This window comes from Gavia stellata, chromosome 11, assembly GCF_030936135.1.
Source record: "Gavia stellata isolate bGavSte3 chromosome 11, bGavSte3.hap2, whole genome shotgun sequence".
Classification (NCBI taxonomy): domain Eukaryota; kingdom Metazoa; phylum Chordata; class Aves; order Gaviiformes; family Gaviidae; genus Gavia; species Gavia stellata.
In genome coordinates this window covers 10,171,666-10,190,069 of record NC_082604.1, presented here as the reverse complement: position 1 = coordinate 10,190,069, position 18,404 = coordinate 10,171,666, and the positions used below count along the sequence as shown (strand labels likewise).

The 18,404-nt window shown below is 38.1% G+C and overlaps 1 protein-coding gene across 3 annotated transcripts in view; it reads right to left on the bottom strand.

The window, feature by feature from the left end:
* Positions 1-6,244: 6,244 nt before the first annotated feature.
* ACSL3 (acyl-CoA synthetase long chain family member 3) overlaps positions 6,245-18,404 on the bottom strand; it is a 58,939-nt gene continuing 46,779 nt past the window's right edge. For 2 of the 3 annotated variants that reach the window (XM_059822647.1, XM_059822648.1), the window contains exons 12-16: positions 17,553-17,627; positions 16,333-16,524; positions 14,947-15,061; positions 10,117-10,274; positions 6,245-7,819 (exon numbers count right to left, since the gene is read on the bottom strand). In XM_059822647.1, coding sequence (XP_059678630.1) covers positions 7,656-7,819; positions 10,117-10,274; positions 14,947-15,061; positions 16,333-16,524; positions 17,553-17,627 — 704 coding nt within the window. In that variant the 3' untranslated portion in view covers positions 6,245-7,655. Of the gene's footprint in view, positions 7,820-10,116; positions 10,275-10,621; positions 10,668-14,946; positions 15,062-16,332; positions 16,525-17,552; positions 17,628-18,404 lie in introns of those variants that run through there. The other variant, XM_059822649.1, reaches the window with a different exon arrangement.

The following is an 18,404-nucleotide window of genomic DNA, read 5'->3' as shown; positions in this document are numbered from 1 at the left end:
GCTCACTGGCATTCTCAGTTTTCCTGATAATTTGGTTACGCTACTTTACCTGGAACAGACCAAGTCGTGAACTGCAACAAAACTAAGCCAAACAGTTTCATTTCCAAGAAGCCTGGCAGTAATACCCAGTACCTGTGGGTGAGATGCAGAGAAGCGAACAGATGAGACACAAAATTCTTAATGAGTTTTAGCAACTAGTTCCCTTACAGCTTGTTAAGCATCCACAACCTACCTTCCAACTACATTAAGTAATGGAAACTATGCTTTCCAAGTCATTCTTAAATCTTATAAATTATACACTTAAGCTTTAAAAACAACTATAGATACATATGGCACTAGGAACAGTATCAAAAACAGCAAGTTTGCAGCAAGATCCTTGATGTAAATCTTATTTAGAAAAAACTGAATTGCATCTGATCAGGGTCATGAAGTCTGTATTAATTAGCTAGCCATCCAGGACTTTTTATCAGGTTGGGATATAGTGAATTTTACAGGCATTTGATACACTAGACACTCTCTGCTGCTATTAATATTTTCCTATTTCAAAACAATGCTACGTTCTCCCTCACCCTCTCTAGGAGCCTGAAGTAGCAGAAAGTCTATGGAAATGTAAGGATCTATATCAAGATCCTGCTATTTCAGGGGGATTAAAGGACACTACCCACCAGGTCTGTTGCCAAACACAGTTACTGTGATTGCATTCCAATGGAAAGCCGTGTGAACTTTCCCATTAAAACCACTTACGTTATAAAGTTGTCTCTAAATTACCTGGAAATAATTACCAAAAAAACCCACCCTGCCACTACTAGAAAGCATTAGTTTTTGAGAGAAAAACCAAACAATTAAACACACTTGTATGAAGTGGGAAAGGGTGTATCAGAATACATGGATATTCAGGGGCTAGGGATTAAAATCTGGCTTTTTCCTCCTCTTGCCCTTGGCAGTGCTGCATAACCCTGAAGTCTGCAGTAAAGCATCTTTTTGACCTTACGTGCGTGGAATATTCCATTAGAGACAGCTGTGCCACTGTGTCAGGCAGGTGTGTTCACAGCCAACATAACCCACCTATGCCAACGAGGAAAACAGTGTTTGCTTTTCTAACAGCCATCTCCGACAGGGAACCAGGCAGCAGTTCGGGGATGCCCATCCAGGACCACACGCGGACGCCCAGCCGCACGGGAAGGCTGCGAGATTTTTACGTTAGGCTGTTAAAGCTGAGCTGCGTTTTCCACATAAAAGCAGGAATGAAATGCTTGGTTTAAACAAAGGTATAATGAAATTTGGGATTCAAATCTTAGATAGCTACTTGCTGAAAATTACAGGTGACTGTTTTAATACTTAGTAGCTTCAGCAGAGAAAACATTTACAAATTTTCTCTGAAATTTGAGCTACCTGCACCGGCGGTCCCTCCAGCCACAGCAGCTGGATCCCAGCCGGACAGGCACGGGGAAACCCACACGCCCACCAACATCAGTTCTGGCCCTGAAGTTCAGCTTCAGTTATCCACGTGCAAACACTATCCCTCCTGGGAACATTTAGTACTTTCCCCATTTTCGCTGGCACCTCAGAAGGCAGGTGAAAACTACTCAACTTTTTCATCCCAAAGAAGAAATACTTTTACCACTGGGTCCCCCGGCAGCACAAAGAAAAGGCATATTTATTATCTCTTCCCCTAGTTTGCTGAGTGCAGACAAACCCACTTCATTCGTACGATTTCTAGGGGAAAACAGTGGTAATTTTCCGCACCATTTGCCTTTCATCTGCTTTCGCCTGCAAGAAAACTTGTACCGCGGGAAGGGAGGCAGCCCCCCGCACCCGGATACAGCTGCCCAGGACGCCCCGTGGCAGCCCCCGGCTCAGTGAGCAGCAAGGCCATTTCCAAACTGATGGCACCCAAGAACAGGAACAGTGCCTGGGCTACGCTTCTACAGCTGTACTTTTCTTGCCAAGATAGAAATTGTATGTACACAGAAATATTAAAATATTTTCAAAAACATTATTCCTATTTTTTTTTAACAAATCACTCACTTCTTCAACTATTTGGGTACTCCCTTTTCCTGCTCTCTCCCCTAGATTCTTCTGGTGTAGACAACAATAGCAACTCATGACTTAATGTTTTTATTTGTAATTTTATTGTATCTATTATTTTGGATCCTATGCCTCTCTAATGGCTTCCTTAACATAGTATTTTCTGAAAACTAAGGCTCCTAAAATGATTAGGTGTTTATCCTTTCTGAAATTAGTTGCTATAATAAATTACCTACTATAATAGTTCAAGAACTTTTCTACTTCTCGATTTTATTAAAGAGCCCCCTAAAGGCATTTTAGCAGCTGTGGATGCCAAAGGGGGGGGGGGGGGAACCCCAAAAATCAATTCAGGTATGTCATAGTATACTAAATGAATTAGAAATAAAAAGGTTTCAGTCTTAAAAAACCCAGTATTTTTGAAAGAAAGAAACCAAACAACTACTTTAAATATAACTGAAAATGAGGAGGAAGCTGGAGCCTTCTCATGGCTGAGTAAAGGGATAAAGATCAGCTATGCAGCAGGGAAGGCTTGACATTTAGCCAGCCCTATGACCCTAGGCATCTGGGGAACCTGTAAATAAAGACCCAAAAAAAAAGAAAAAGAGGCATCTGTTAAGTTGAGATGCCCCCAGGTTGGATGGTTACCAGCAACACTTGCGAGCTTGCAAACAAAACCTTAAATTTAAGTGCTCAGGATCTCTTAAGAGTCCAGTTGCAAGCATCTAACATCTCTTTGGGATCTGACCCTTCAAGCCCACAAACTTAAGGAAAATTAAACACCAAATGTAAGTCCTAGTACACCTGGATAGTAAAAAAAATGTCAGAAGCTTACAGCTTTACATAAGGTATTACCATAGCTGGTGCTCTTAAAAAAGCGTAAATGGCAAATCATATGCAAATAAAATAGGCGAAGCAGGATGGTAACTTCCCTGTAGTGGAAAACCAGGCTAACCTGGTAACTAGTGTTCCTGCATTCATCTTGAAACTGTCACATTTATTCTGAATATTTGACAGGACTTGAAATTGTAGTCTCAAAAGACACAAGTTGGCTGAATTCCCACTGTATCAGGTATCATTTCTACTCCTGAATTAGCAAGCCTTGCACATAAGGGTGATTACTACCCAGTCCAGATACATTAACTCACTACCAACAATATTAACATACAGAAAAATACATTAGCGATAACTGTATAACACAAATGGCCGAGTAGTCAACCAGAATATTCACTATCTGTAAAGCACAAGCACACGGCTATTAACACAGAAAACTGTCAAGGCACCAAACACGAGCAATGCAGGGAGGGAGCCTTTTCCAAGAGGTCACCAGCAACGTGAGGCAGGGAGCAAAACGAAAGGACATGCCCGCTACCAAACAGGTTTCCCTGGCAATGCAACATTTTGAACTATCCTAACCCACCACCCTTCCTAAACAGCCACCTACACAACTAACACAACTTACTCACTAATTTACAACCGTAAATTATCTAGACTCAAGTAGATAAAAATGAAAAGCCACTTAAAAAACTGGACGTATGGGGCCTGATTTGTGAAATTAATTTTATTTTTGAAACAAGATATCCAATTACAAATAAATAATTCATACAATATAACTCAATTATGATATACAATGTTCAGGCAGTTCATAGTAACAACCAAGATCACACTGAAAATGAGTTTACATTAAATAACCAATTACAATAATATACAACTGGTCATTCAATTAACGTTTCAGCCTGGTCCAAGGTGTATGCAAGTTGACGATTGTTCCTCTTACCAGTAAAGAAACAGATGTACACAATTTTATATTGACTCCAAAGTAGTTAATACATCTTATTAATAAAAAATAAAAATGCTGCATTGCATCGCCTAAATGTAGTTTTAGTAGAGAATAAAAGCTTGTGAATTTTAGCAGGATAAAGGTTATTGCAAAGGAGTCTTACGTCCTATAGCAATTTCTGCATAAACTTACAAGCTTTACAGGATGCTTTTAATGTATGGTTTCAATTCCATACCCTTCTCTGCATCCTAGCTATAAAACCAGTAGGACATAGGTAGGCATTATCTTCTTAGTTTCAGCTGCACATTGCTTTTTGCTTTCATTTCAGCAAAATATTTTACTGCTAGGACACAGCTTCCCACTGAGGTATGGTCCTGCTTGTGTGTAAACCACAGCAGCAGCAGCATCGGTAAACTTGCAAGGTCTTTTCTGACATGTAATTTTTTAATTTCCTAACCTAGTCCAGAAACACTATTCTCTGCAAAGAACACTTATGACATCTAGATTGAATTTAGCCTAAAGTCGTGAAATATTTTCAAATAATAGTAAGAATTTAAAGGAGATTCACAGCATCCTTGGAATTTCTTAGTCAGTCATTTTTTATAATGAAATATGTAAATTTTCACAACAGACTAACTAGTTACAATTTCCAATGATTCAGAGTCCTGGGAAGTTTGTATTTACAAAAGCTTTGTTAAGAATCCCCCCCCTTTTGGGGCTCCTCAGGTGAGGTATATGCCCCTTGGTCTTAGTTTGAACTCAGAAAGACTGTTTAAAAGTTACGGCTCTTTCCATTACAAAAGTCCCCACATGACAGCGACTGTTACTTCCAACCATGCACTCTTCCTAATTTACTCTACAGCTGTCCGCAGCCTTTGGGACACGTGCAATACATTCCAGCAGGTACTTTTCTTGTTCTTGTTACACTGGGCATGGGAAGACACACAAAAAAAAAAGACACCAGGTAAACTCCTGGCTGGCATGTAGTGCATCTACACAGGGCTTCACCAAGCTCCCCTAAAGTTGTCTTTCTGCTCAGCAATGCAAGAGCACAGGGTGAGAACATGGTGGCAGCCAAAAGTATCTGAGAGGCGTAGCAGTCTACAGGACTAAGACTACCGGAGCAAGGAAGCCCTACATCCGAACAGCAACTATGACTTACTGTTCCATTAGAGCCCTGGTCGACTGATGCGAAGCCTGGGCACCCACAGGACAGGTGGCCTCAACAGAACATGGAAGTACTCAGAACCTAGTAGTACCAAAGTCTGTCTTTTGTTATAAATCAAAAGAAAAAACATACTTGTCACAAATATCTTAAACCCATACAAATATTTTTAAAGTCTTTCTATCTTCAACGCTGAGGCTAAAATCAATGAACTGCTTTATTTTCACATTCTGTAGAAGAAATAAATGTCCACAATGAATCTCATGTCTAAAGGCAGAACTATATATTTAAAATGGATGTTGACATATATAAAAAAACTGAACTGTAAAATCAAATGCACAGTTAGACTGCAACCCAATCTTGTGACTGGATTAGAAGAAAAATTAAAACTACTATTTCCAAACCATTTTAAAAGTTTCATTTATGTAATTTATCCAAAGTGTATTTAAACCCTTAGCAGAATGAAATACTAACTTCAGATTTCTTCTGAATTAACCAAAAAGCAGATTTATTTTCTTAAATCTGCTGCACAATGCACCAAGTGATATACATAGTACTTCAATGTATTTTCACTAAAAATCACAAAAAAAGATTTGAACAATGTACATCCTGTGCTGAGCACGAACTATTTAAGAACCTGTTGATGGAGCACAGATACATATATAAGTATTAGTAATGTCTAATATATGGTGCGACACTTCCCTACAGACTTGGCAATTTCCACATTCGGATTCTTCAGTCATTTTTCCAACATTAGTCCTATCTCTATTTGCTGGAAGGTTTTAATTTATGATCTAGATATCTGAAGGCATTAATCTCATAATGTGGTTCTGATTTCTTTTTGTTGTTTATATTTCCATTTGACTAGTTACACCAAAATTCACCAAGTGGTAACAGCTTCTCAGACAGCAGCAGGGGAAATCCAGTGGGAGAGATGGCAACATAACACAAAATACAGCACAAACCTTCTCACTGTTTCATCAAAACCAAAGTACAGGGAACCTACTCGATAACTTTCAACTCCTATGGAACTGCTTTCTCTAATCAATGGAAAGTGTTAATTTCAATAATATTTCAGATTTTTTTAAAATGAGAATTTGTATATCAAACATCTCCCAAAACTCCCATGTCACAATGCTTACCGCAGGAACTCCCTCCCCCAAAAAAAGCTTCTGCCATTCAGAATTGCTATATGCTACCATAGTAGGGTACTAAGTGAGCATCAAGACCTTGATTTTTAGTACTACAAGTAAATGATACACGAGAGAATAATCTCCAAATTAAAGCCATTTTAATATTTGCTCCGTCACAAAGTTGACTGATGTATACCTTTTCACATTCTCATGTAACCCTGATTAAAATATTCTTTCTAGAAATATTTCGAAAATAAAATTCACATCTGAAACAAATCTAAACACTCTCACTGAAGAAGAAAAGATCCCCCATAGTTCTTCAAACAATATTCACATATCTATAGTAAAACAGAAATTGAGACTCCTTTCCAAAGTAAGAATTGGGTGTAACAAACCAAGCAACATAAATAACTCTGGCTGACAAATACTTCAAATATCTGTTTTTAAAGCAAAAAAAATGCTAAACCGAAGAACACAGAATTAAAGGGAGATTTTTAATGGCACAAAGGGCAGCTAGGCACTGTGTGAGCTGAGAACATAACTGTCATTATGACTTTAAAAATCCCCCCAGTAAGATTTGGGTTGCAGCTAGGGCAGAACAGGGGTCTTGCCAGACTTTCACAAACAACGAAAGAGCAAACCCAGTGTAATGTCCAAACCTAACGAGAAAAGACAAAAGTTGTCACAGTCCCTCTGCTAAAAGGACACTGTCAAACTTACAAAGCGTTAAGTGAAACTAATGCTGAGAGTTCTTATTAGCTCTACACAATTCAACTACTGGATGAAATGGTCATGAGCTATTTAAAAAAGGAGTTTCTGTTATTTGAGAGATTATTCTTAGGTTTAACTTCTGCTGTGTTAATAGCATCTTTTGTATTAAACAAGCTTTAACTAACACCTGCAAGAGTACCAGCCTTTATGCAGAGCTGTGCCATGACCGTCTTTTCATTTTCAGATAAAAATAAAAGTAACTGTTAGGCACATATCGAAGCTGTATTACACAAGCTGGAATGTCAAACATTTTCTCCCTCAGATTTACAGAGAAAAATAGCACAGCAGCAAATAACCTGGTCCTCTGTTTAACAATGATCTCGTTACAAGCATTTGCAATGTACATAATGTCACAACATCAATACCTTCTTATCTTTAAATAATTAGGTAAAAAAAGGCCCCCAGTATAACCATTTCTTATATAGCCAAGTTCTCTCTATATACATCCAAATTTTAAAGATACAAATAAAACATTATACAGGATTTATAAATGTTTAAAAACTTGAGGCTTCAGAATCATGGTTTCCCAAAAAGATTCAGGAAAATCCACAGACTGACAAGGTAGCAGAGAAAACTGGAAAAAAGGAGACAGACACAAGTTTGCTGCCGTAACATTTTACTAAACTTGCCAGTCATCACGGTAATGTTATCAGAAATAACAGTTTAGGCTGCAAATGAGGAACGGTGGTTTTGTGTGTTGATCTCAAGTGTTGAGACAGGCAATTCAAGTATTTCCTATTTGATCCAAGCTCATTGTAGCAAAGTGGTGCAGAAAAAAGAATTATTTTACATTTTTTCCATACATTCGATCAATGTCCATTTGATAGTATGCCGTAAGCTCTTTGCGTTTTAGTTTGAACGCATCTGTCACTAGACCAGTCTCAGGGGTCCAAGGATCAGGGCTCAAACGAATTTTTACTGGTATTTCAAACTTCTCCAGATTAGCTGTAAAAATAAAAATTTTTAATACAAAACGTAAATGTAAGCATTTTTCTACAATTAAGCACAAAAGGAGGAACCGTATTCTGACACAGAAAAGCACGTGACATAAACGCAGAAGTGCTCCTCAAACCCCCCATGGTTAGCTTTGAAAACCTACGTGGTCACAAGTAGAGTGACAGGATCCACCAGCAACTGTTCTCCAGTTTCCACAGAAATACTGAAATAAGCCCCAGCTGTTTGGATATCTGTGCTGCTCCCAGAAAAGCCTCAGTGCGTAGAAGTGACATCCTCAAAATAGACACTGTTGTATCAGTGTTCGATACTCATCTTCTGGAGATAAAGTCTTAAAATCCATACTACTTAAGCTTGAAAAAACGGAGGGGGAGTGGGGGGGTGTTTTTTCCTGATAGTACTAAATTGTTCAAGGAAAGTAAGTTCATATGGTAGCTGTTCCCCTTACTGAAACAGAACAGTGCTCTGCATGTTACACCTTTAGCACAAAACACTATCATTTGCTAGAGCTTCTGCTATGGTTTCAGACATAAGACAAGAAAAGTAACTCTAAGAAAGTAATCAACAGATGGGCAATATTAAAAAAAAAAATCTATTTTCAGGTTAAATTAAAACAAAATCCACAAATGTGTAATTACCTTTTGCCACCCGCCATTTTTAGATTTTCCTGTACCTTTTGCTCCCCTTGACATTAAATCACTGGGTTTGGGGTTTTTTTTGCAATTTAGCACTAAAAATTATAATATTACTTTAAAGCCTATAATACCAAAGTGAAAAACAAACCCCAATATAAAATAACATTAAAATGTGTAGAAATGCCTCAGGATTAAATCAAATATTCCATTTCATCAGTTTTAACAGCATATTTAATTGTTTTTAGAATAGTTAGCGCTGCACAAAGAAGAAAAGGAAAGAGACTTTGTAAATGCTCTCCATTTCAACAGCTTCTTAGAATGACTTTGCCCATATGCGCCACGCAGTAAAGAAAAATGGACTAGAGACATGGGGCAAGGAAAAAAAAAAGTCTGCTGCAGTATTGAGACTGCACTCATCATAAGAGTATGCTCCTGTAACAGAAGTCTGCAAATATACTAATCATAGTTTAATATAGTCACAAGTAATATGGAGAAGAGATGAAGACTAACAAGAGAAAGATTGTTGGAAGCATAAAGTTATCCAGGGTAGAAAAGATGAGGACAAATTGAAAAGACCTGCAGAAGGACATCATAATACTGAGTGACTGCAAAACAGCAGAAAATATTCATTGCAGAAAAGTGTAAAAGAGAATGCATATGAAAAACAAATTTAGTATCTACAATGACCATTTAAAAAAACATTCTGTGGTCATAACTGACAGCTTTATGAAAAAAGCTCAGTGCTTAGTAATGGTCAAAAGCAAAAACAAGGCAGAAATTATTATGAAAGAACAAACAAAATATCACTGTGCCACTGTTTAATTCTGCACCAGAACAGCTATATGGACTATGACCAATTAGCATGAAAAAGATACAGCTGAAGGGGAAGTATAAGAGATGCTGAAAAAAAATCACAACTGCCATTGAGACTGCTCACTGCCTCTTCCCGTACAAGAGCTCGGCAGAACCAAATTGAACTAGCAGATGGCAGGGTGAAAACAAACTAGGGGCATTTCTTCACATGAACATAGCTGAGCTGTGCAACTCCACCAGAAGATAGTATGGATACTGATACAGAATATTTACGTAACTTTAAAATGCAACTAGAAGAGTTAAGGGAAGAAAAGTCTACTGAAAATTATTAACTATAAAGATGCTGCTTTCAGTTTAGGAAACCCCTCAGATGCAAGTCACTGGAAGCGAGGAGAGCCTCTGTCACAGGCTTATTTCAACTATGCCTAAGTATGTAGCATGTGAGACCATGTGATACCCAACACACATACCATGGATCTACAGATGAGACACATTCTTTTGAACCAGCAGCTAAGGCCAAAAAGATACTACAGGACATCTTGAAGAGTGCCTGACACACACACACACACACACACAGGGATCTGAACTGAGCTTGCCAAGTCCGCCCTGTTTTTATATTCTTTCCTCAGCTATTGGCCACGTTAAAAAAAAAAAAAGTTACATGAACCAAAAGGACTGACCCAACTCATGTTTTGTTATTGGGTTTTTTTGGTATCAAAATTTCACTTCATATATGTTCTATGAAATATATACGCTCAGGGAAATATTTTAGGGCCTATGCTTATCTGTTTCACAGACATTACAGTCCACAAGGTTAATACTATTTACCCAGCTACTCACCTGCCATGGCAGCCTCAGCTAGCACCTTCAGTACCTCTTTTTCCATCTCAGGACTGTTACAGATCTCTTCCCAGGTTCCTTTAAATCCTTTCTTTCGAGCTAGTTCTGCAAGCTCCTTTTGATTTGGCACAACAAATCCAATGACATAAGAATGGAAACTGAGAAGTATAATGTACTTTAGTATGAATTTTGTAAAGTTAGCAAGTCTTCAAAAATAACATCTCAAGTTGTAGGGTTGCACTTCATACAGAGATATTGCTCTCAACAGTTGGCTTTTGTTCACCTGATAATCTTTCTGAAATAGTACACAAATTACCTTTGCCTGCTTAAAAGTAAGTAGAAAGAGAAGCTACTTACCTTACAGCAACTGGATTGTTTCAAGGTGTGCTGTCCATATGCATATTCCACTGTGTCTCATGCTCAAAGCTTTGGGGAAGCAGTACCCATACGATGTCAATGCGCCCTGCCTCTCCTCATGTTTTGCATCCCGGTATGAAGACTGGTGTGCGGCTTCCCTACCTCAGTTTCCTCTCAACTGCAGAATCCAGTTACTGTAGAGGAGTAGAGGACTGCAGTGAAGAGGGGTTGGAGAGCAGGTTGTGGAATGAGCATATGCACAACACATCTCAAAGAACGCCTGCTTCTGTAAGGTAAGTGACTTCTCTTTCTCTTTCAAGTGATTGTCCATACACTCACTCTACTGTTGGCAATCTTTCTCTGCTCCTGATATGCCCAGAACATACAAAGCTGTGATCTCAGAGTCTTTGGAAAACACTGAAGCACAATTCACCCTGAAAGAGGTTTTCAAGATTTTTCAGATGGTGTAAAGTTTAGGGAAAATATGAACAGAACTTCATATAGCAACTCTACACATTCTAACAAAGCACATCACAGAATCGGAGAGCTGAAAGCGATCTCAGAAGATCATCTAATTCATTCACCTGCCTTAAAGCAAGGTCAGCTACATCTAACAGATGTTCGTCTAACCCGTTCTTAAACTTATCAGGCAAACACTCATGCCAATGCTTCATTATTCTTAGCACTGGTAAGCTGCTCCTGATGCCTATTCCTGACTCTTCCTCTCTGCAGTTTACACCAGTTGTATTTTCATACAGCCAATAGTCAGATGTTCCTCTCCTTTCCACAGAAGCCATTTATTTGTTAACAGAGTGTTACTATATTTTTTTTTTCTTCTTATCTTTCTGGTCTTCCTTCCTTTCTGAATTTTCTTTAGGAATTTAAGCAATGCCCTTTCCTCCTAAGTCATGCATCACCGATCTCTGCCCAGATGTTCCCATTTTTCTCCTGGACTCTTTTCAAGAGGTCCACCTTTTCTGAAGCGTTGCTTGTGCAGCTCAGACCCTTTAATGCTTGGTAGAGCAAAAAGATTGTGCATCTTGTAGGCTATACATCTGCTTACGCCATATTATTTACCTTCTTACAACAGCATGGCACTTGTTGACTCATGTCAGCTCCTACAGAACTGCTACCAGCTGGTGGTCCTCATCCTATATTTTTGCAGTTTATTTACGTGTAAGTATAATTTACATTTCCCCTCTTTAAACTGACTGCTGTTTTCAAGCAAATCTCCATCTAGTCAAGCTTGCTCTAATTCTAATCCTGTCCTCCACTGTACCTTTCATCCTGTCCCACCTTAACCATCGACAGATTTATTAAATCTTTTCAACTCTTTCACCAGCCAGATCATTAATGCAAAATACAGAACTTTAACATCAGTATGGCGATTACTTTATCTTATTCTTTAAGGTCTCCAAGATAATTTTAAAATATTAACTCTGAATACCTTTTTGGTTACTGTACATTGCAATTTTCCCCTTTGTTACTGGTATGAATTATAACGGGCATCTGACAGCAGCTGTGAAGACTGCACAAAATTCCATTACAAACACAGGCTTCCCTGGCATCACCTGCCTGTTGGCTGACTCAAAACCATTCTCATTTTTCTCTTGCTAAGAACATACTTACAGAAAGACTTCAGATTAGCCTTAGTATCACTTACTGCTTGCATCTCACCTTCTGTCTTTACCTCTCTCTGATTTCCCCACACATACACACACACTTGTGCTATACTCTGTACTGAACCCTCATAACTTCGTCTAGGGTCTACTCTGTAATGTGTATGTATTATGTGTGTGTGTATATATATGTACATATATGCATCCAGAACACAAAAGGATTCTGGCACTTCCATCCCTGGTTCCTGTAGTCTTTTGACATGCTTACGGTCATGTCCAGCAGTATCACCAGTGTCACCAGGGATAAACAGCATATAGAAGTAATCAGTTGGCTGGGTAAGCCTCAAACTTTTGATTCATCTAAAATTCAGCCTCTTGAGTAGAAGCATACTTCCTCTGGAAAAACGGGTTCATCCAACTACACTTTTTTCTGGAAAGAGCACCTTGGAGCTCACAGGTCCTGGAACGTGTAGCTTTTCATTCTGTACCACTAAGTTAAATCTTCACTTGTTGCAGTTCAAATGCTAAAACACTGTTTGTCTTGAGAAGTATCCTGAAGACTATGTCTCTCTGGAGCAGCTACTTCCCTCTCCACTACTGTTCCTTCTGCAGATCTTTTGAATTTGCTAGCTTCTTCAGTCTTCGAGGTCGTAACAACAGCATGAAGGAAGAAATTTTCAGAGTTTGGTCCTCAGGACCTCCTTAGTCATCTCCTCCATGCCAAGAGATTTTGCTGAAACGTCTCTCCTATGCTAGGCATCCTCATTGCCTTGCTGTGCTTGAGATCTTACCCGAGTATGGCCCTCAGACCTATGGTAAGAGACATACACAGTGGTACTACATGTCGATATCACCATTTCTATTCTGTAAAGTCTGAGCTTCCTGCTGAGAACTCCCTTGGGTTTTTTGCCATGTTTGCTCATTCCGCAGGTTACTGAACTACTCATTTTCCTGATGTGATACTTCAGACCCACTGAATGCGTTTTGGATGGATGAAGTGCTGATAAAGCAGTAAGAGTCTCCTCTGAAGGAGCTCTAATTATGATTCCTTTCAACAAATGTTTTATGCCTTATCGTGCCAAGTATTTTGTCTTAAGTGGTCAATTAATACAGCTTTTGAAGCAGCAATATCGTGCAAACTCTTTTGATTCTCTACTACCATGTTCAGAGGAGCTTTGCACCCCAAGATCTAAGGTCAAATCACAGATTTAACCCATCTGTAGAAGTCTGCCCTCCTTGTCCTTTTGCACGTGGGAGACAGAACAGCTACAAATGAAGGACTCCTCTTGCATACGTGATCACCCAGGCAAAGTATAAGGAGAGACAAGATATAAGAGAGGTCATAGGCACTGCTAGCAAAAAGTCTCCAAGCTCACACTGCTGAGGTGAGTATATACCCACAATGAAATGTGCATATGGACAATCATTCAGAGAATCTGTATCACATGGCTACTTACACCAAATTACACACATGAAAGTGTTAAGAAGAAATACAGCAGCAGCAGAAAAACCAATCTGGAATGTACTTGGACTCTGTTTGTAAATTATCGCTAAAATTTGCTGATAGGTTTTCCTACTTTTAAGTAATAGACGAGACACAGACTATCAGAGTCAACTGCCTGTCTGGCAAGTGCATTTTGGCCTCCAATGTTATGTTGATCTGGCAAAATTAACACAGAATTTGATAGTACAATTCCAATAGTGAACTTCAACCCTAGAACAGCAGAAATCACCATCTGTAGGAACCTCTTTCTTCATAGACTACAGAGAGCGCTCAGAACAGGCACATAATCTTAGGCAGTCAAAACAAGCTAACATGAGACTCACCCAATGGGTCAAAACCACAAATAAAGCTTAATATAGCAGAAGTTTTCTCAGCAGTGGCATGTCCAATGCCTATTAGCCTATTGATGCAAAACTGTCCAAACTACCACCAGTTAACACACAATAAATACCACAGAGAACCAGGTGAACAAACCAAAAGTTCATTTTCTATTTATTACCACTGAGCAATTCTCTGGTATGCTTGTCCTGGCCTCTTTCAAAGTTATCAAGTGGGCCTTTTTTGGCCATACTGGAAATCAGAATTTTTCTGATCATTCAGAAGCTCCAAAATGACTTTCCAAACATCAAAATGACAACAGGAAACATAGACTACCTGAAATATATTTATATATCTAAGTCTATATTATGCACAGGTAGGAAATTCTAGAAATAGAAACTTAAGACATGTTTGAGACCTTATGTGCCTAATTCAGTAATACATGTAGAAAGCAAATAGGAAGGACATTTGATCATAGTTTATTAATTGTGTGTTTGCATAGTATTTACAGTGTTTTCTCTCAAGCTTCAAGGCTTCTGCTGGTGTACTGCATGGATTAAAGAAAAGTATTTTTAATGCGCAAGCCAGCTTCTGGGCTGTTGGTGGTTTTTACCCCTGCCTTCCTCTGAAGTACAACAGTACTTCCTCTGAAGAACAGATCACAGCTAAATACAGCAAGGAACAAGGTGTCCTAGGGCTTCTATAGGTAATAATCTCTGAAGTGCTTGAGTGATCTCTGTTATGAATGCAGTCAGAGCTTAGCTACTTTTCAGATTGGGGAAAAGGGGTTGAAAGAGACTCATTCTTGGCATTTTCCAATGAATGATGAAAAAAATGGGAAAGGAAAAATAAAAACATACGTTTTAGATGTTTTAGTTTTGACAGAGAAAGTTATTCCATTGTATTGTAAGTAAAATCCTTTTTCAACTGGTTTAAAAAAATTCCACATATTGAGTGGCAAAAAATTTTGCTTCTGGCTTCAGTAGGACAGACAAAGAATACAGCAATAACAAATTATCAGCTGCCTCTTACCTGCTCGCATACGCACAAATATTATCTACCAGTGGAAGATTCTTTAGAGCTGCTTCTACTTTGCCAAGAGAAACATATTCTCCTGCCTGGAGTTTTACAAGATCTTTTTTACGATCTATTGAGGAAAAAAGGAATTAAACGTTAATTACAGAACACAAAACTTTAGACACTGATTTTATACTTTTCTGAAATGTATGTATGAATGCCAAAAGGTACGCTGACTCATGTTTGGTGAACATACCAGAAACTTTTAATACCAGGTTTCCAGACTTTGCATTTTATCAATCTGTCCCTAACATAAAAAATGAGGCACATTTCAATTCCATGCATTTTCTGCCTTTAGAACAGCATTTCCTATATGACAACACTGCATGTGAATGGAAGACAACCAGGATTATGCAGAAGGCAGTGTTTGGCTAGAAGCACACATTTCGTGCTGTCTGGTCCCAAAGCTTAAGGCAGGAGATGCACCATTTGGTGACATTTTGTTATTTATTCCCAGGCTAAATCCATATTTAAAGAGCAACTATCCACCTGTTATTTGAAACACCAGCAACAGGCACTGAAAATGAAGCCCAAATTACTTGAGCTTATCATATATAGCCCAAAGAAGGCAAAAGTGACTAGAGGGCCTTACCCACCTAGCTGTGACGGCAGCCAGGAGTACCAGCCTTTACTGTATACCTTCATGCTGCTTTGTGCAACCAGGCAAGTAGTTTTATAGCTGTCTGACCTGTTTGACCAGTGCAAGGCAGCTGCAGCGGGACCTAAGATTTCTCATACATAAACCCAAATAAGCTTAGTTTTCAGGATTAAAGAGCACCCTGAATCACCCACTGACTTCAAGAGACACACCTGGTAGTTTACAGGGCACCTATTTTTGTGCCTACAGGTGTCAAAGAATTATAAGCCTATCACAAGCTTATGTATAACACCTTTACCTTAGTATATTTTTCCCCTAGTTCCTTTATGAAAGGGATAGTCTTAGTATAAATAATGGCAAGATTAAAGAAAGGTCTATTTAATTCCTGAGCACGTATTACTAAAAGAGCCCTTTCACTGAAACAAGTTCCACACACTTACAAAGTTATAAAATCTAAGGCAGCTTATCTAGCTCGATTAGCCTACATTTAACTCTCTAATTACTACCCAGTCTCACTAACAGACTGGAGTCAACGTTAAGACTGTTTTAAAAGGAAGCAATTGTTTTAAAAATCAGCTTTTAAAATACACAATCAAGTTTATGTTAACAGATCAGAATTCCCCTGGGATACATGGTAGGGTTTTAGACTGCATGCCAAGATATGGAGATATTTTTTGGTTAATTACAGTACTTAGCAGCCCTGAAAAATCTCTATATATGTTCACCTGAATTTATTAACTCACCAATAATTTTTAGACATCCATCTTGATGAAACTCTCCAATGTCTCCAGTATGGAGCCACCTCTGCCCATTCTCATCAACAGTGAAATCTTTTTTGGTTCGTACTTCATTTTTGTAGTAGCCCACAGTCACATTTTGCCCTCCAATAAGAATCTCGCCTCTAGGATATGGTTTATCAGTGTTGTAGTATCCACCTAAAAGTATGGTTTTTATTAAGTTAACAAGAATTACAATATATTCCAAAGCAACAATTCCTATATTTTTTACTACTTAAATATACAACTAAACACTTTAGCCAAGTCCTTAGTCAAAGTTACCACTTGCCTAAATAGTTCAGTAAGAGAAGAGGTGGTTCCAATTGTTTTCAGCATATAAAGAGCTATTTAACACGTGTGTTTACGAACAGTGAAATTCACATACATGCAGAGGGCAAACGCCACCCACCTCTATGCAATCTTTCTGCCAGGAATAACATGCTCTATCAGTTTCATATGGGCTCAAATAAAAGAAATTTCACCTTATATTTTAGGAAAGGAAAAATCTATAAGGTTTCACATTAGCCAAAACCACCCCCACGTATTATGTATTTTTATTCTACAATACGTAAAAGCCTACAAAGAAAAGAAATCACCTACATACCTTTCAAACTTCATTAAATATATTTTATATAGTATCCATTAAGCTTCCATTCCACATGCCAATTTTTTAATGATTTTATTAATAATAATATTATGAAGAGTATTTTAAAATAATTTCTTAATGGCAACAGAACGTATCATGCATGCACTTCAGTTGAAGTCTCCTGAATCCAGCACTTCTAAGACAGAACGTACAAGACCTGCACCCTGTCCTGCAAGAATACTGATCTAAATCAGAAAGAGGTGCAATGCTGTATGCATTTACACAATATGCATACACAATTATAGTGCCTGGAATAAAAGAAATAGTATAGCCAAAAAGAGTCATAATACAACCCAGTCAAAATGCCACTCGCATTGATAGCTTCTGTCTAGGTATATGTAAGTTTAAAAACCACTGAGGAATCTATTTTACCTTTTTTCTTGCCCAAGATCAAACTTTTATAGGTAAAAGTAGCACTTAGAATTTAAAAAGCCAAGAAATAGTCTTCTAATTACTACTACTGAGCAAAGCCCAATAGAAAAATAGCTATATGAAGTTCTTACAAACACACTGTAATTTAATCACATACAGAAATTCTCACCTTCTTCCCAGTTCATTAACTTGATTTCACAGCAGACCAAAGGTGCTCCCACTCTCCCTGTAGTGTAGTCCCAAACTAGAATTTTAAAAAGAACATTTTTCAGAAAAAATTTTTGCCAAAACTGATTAGAAAAATCTTTGTTTTCATGCATCTTATTTAGTGAAAATTAACTACTATTTATTTCTGAACTTTAATTCATAGAACAGAACTTCCAAGAAAACCAATGCATGTATCAAGGTAATGCAGATAAAATCCTTATCCCGCAAAGAGAATAGATGGCTGTATTTACAGATACCTCCAGTCATATCAACACAGCTTTGATAGTAAGCTGTCCATGTGGGATCACGCTTCAGAAGCGGCACAACAACTTAATAGCTTTTGCTGGACTCTGAATAAGTAGCAATATTTCATAACAGTTCAGGGATTCTATATTTTGACTTACTTTCCTGAAGTCTCAATCCCAAACACTTCTGCATTGCCAAAAAATAGCAGCTTTGTTTTGCCACCACTGAATATGAGTGAAATTTTAGGACTGAAAGGCAACTGAAACCTTTAAGTTCTGTTATATGAAATTAAAATCCGGTGCAGGCTTTTGCATTCCATTTTTTATTTTCCTAATGTCTGAATATACCCACCAAAATTAGAAATAATTTATTCAGTTCAACTAGTAAGTGCAATAATGCCAGGATCCCATTCACACTATTACAGGTTTCTCTGTCACAAATGAGAACATTCATTTTATATGTAGGTCACCAGCTTTAGCACAATGTGTCAAAATTAGTACTCCTACTGTTTTACACATTTATGATTACAAGTAATTCCCAGGATTCCCCAATTATGTCAAAGATGATA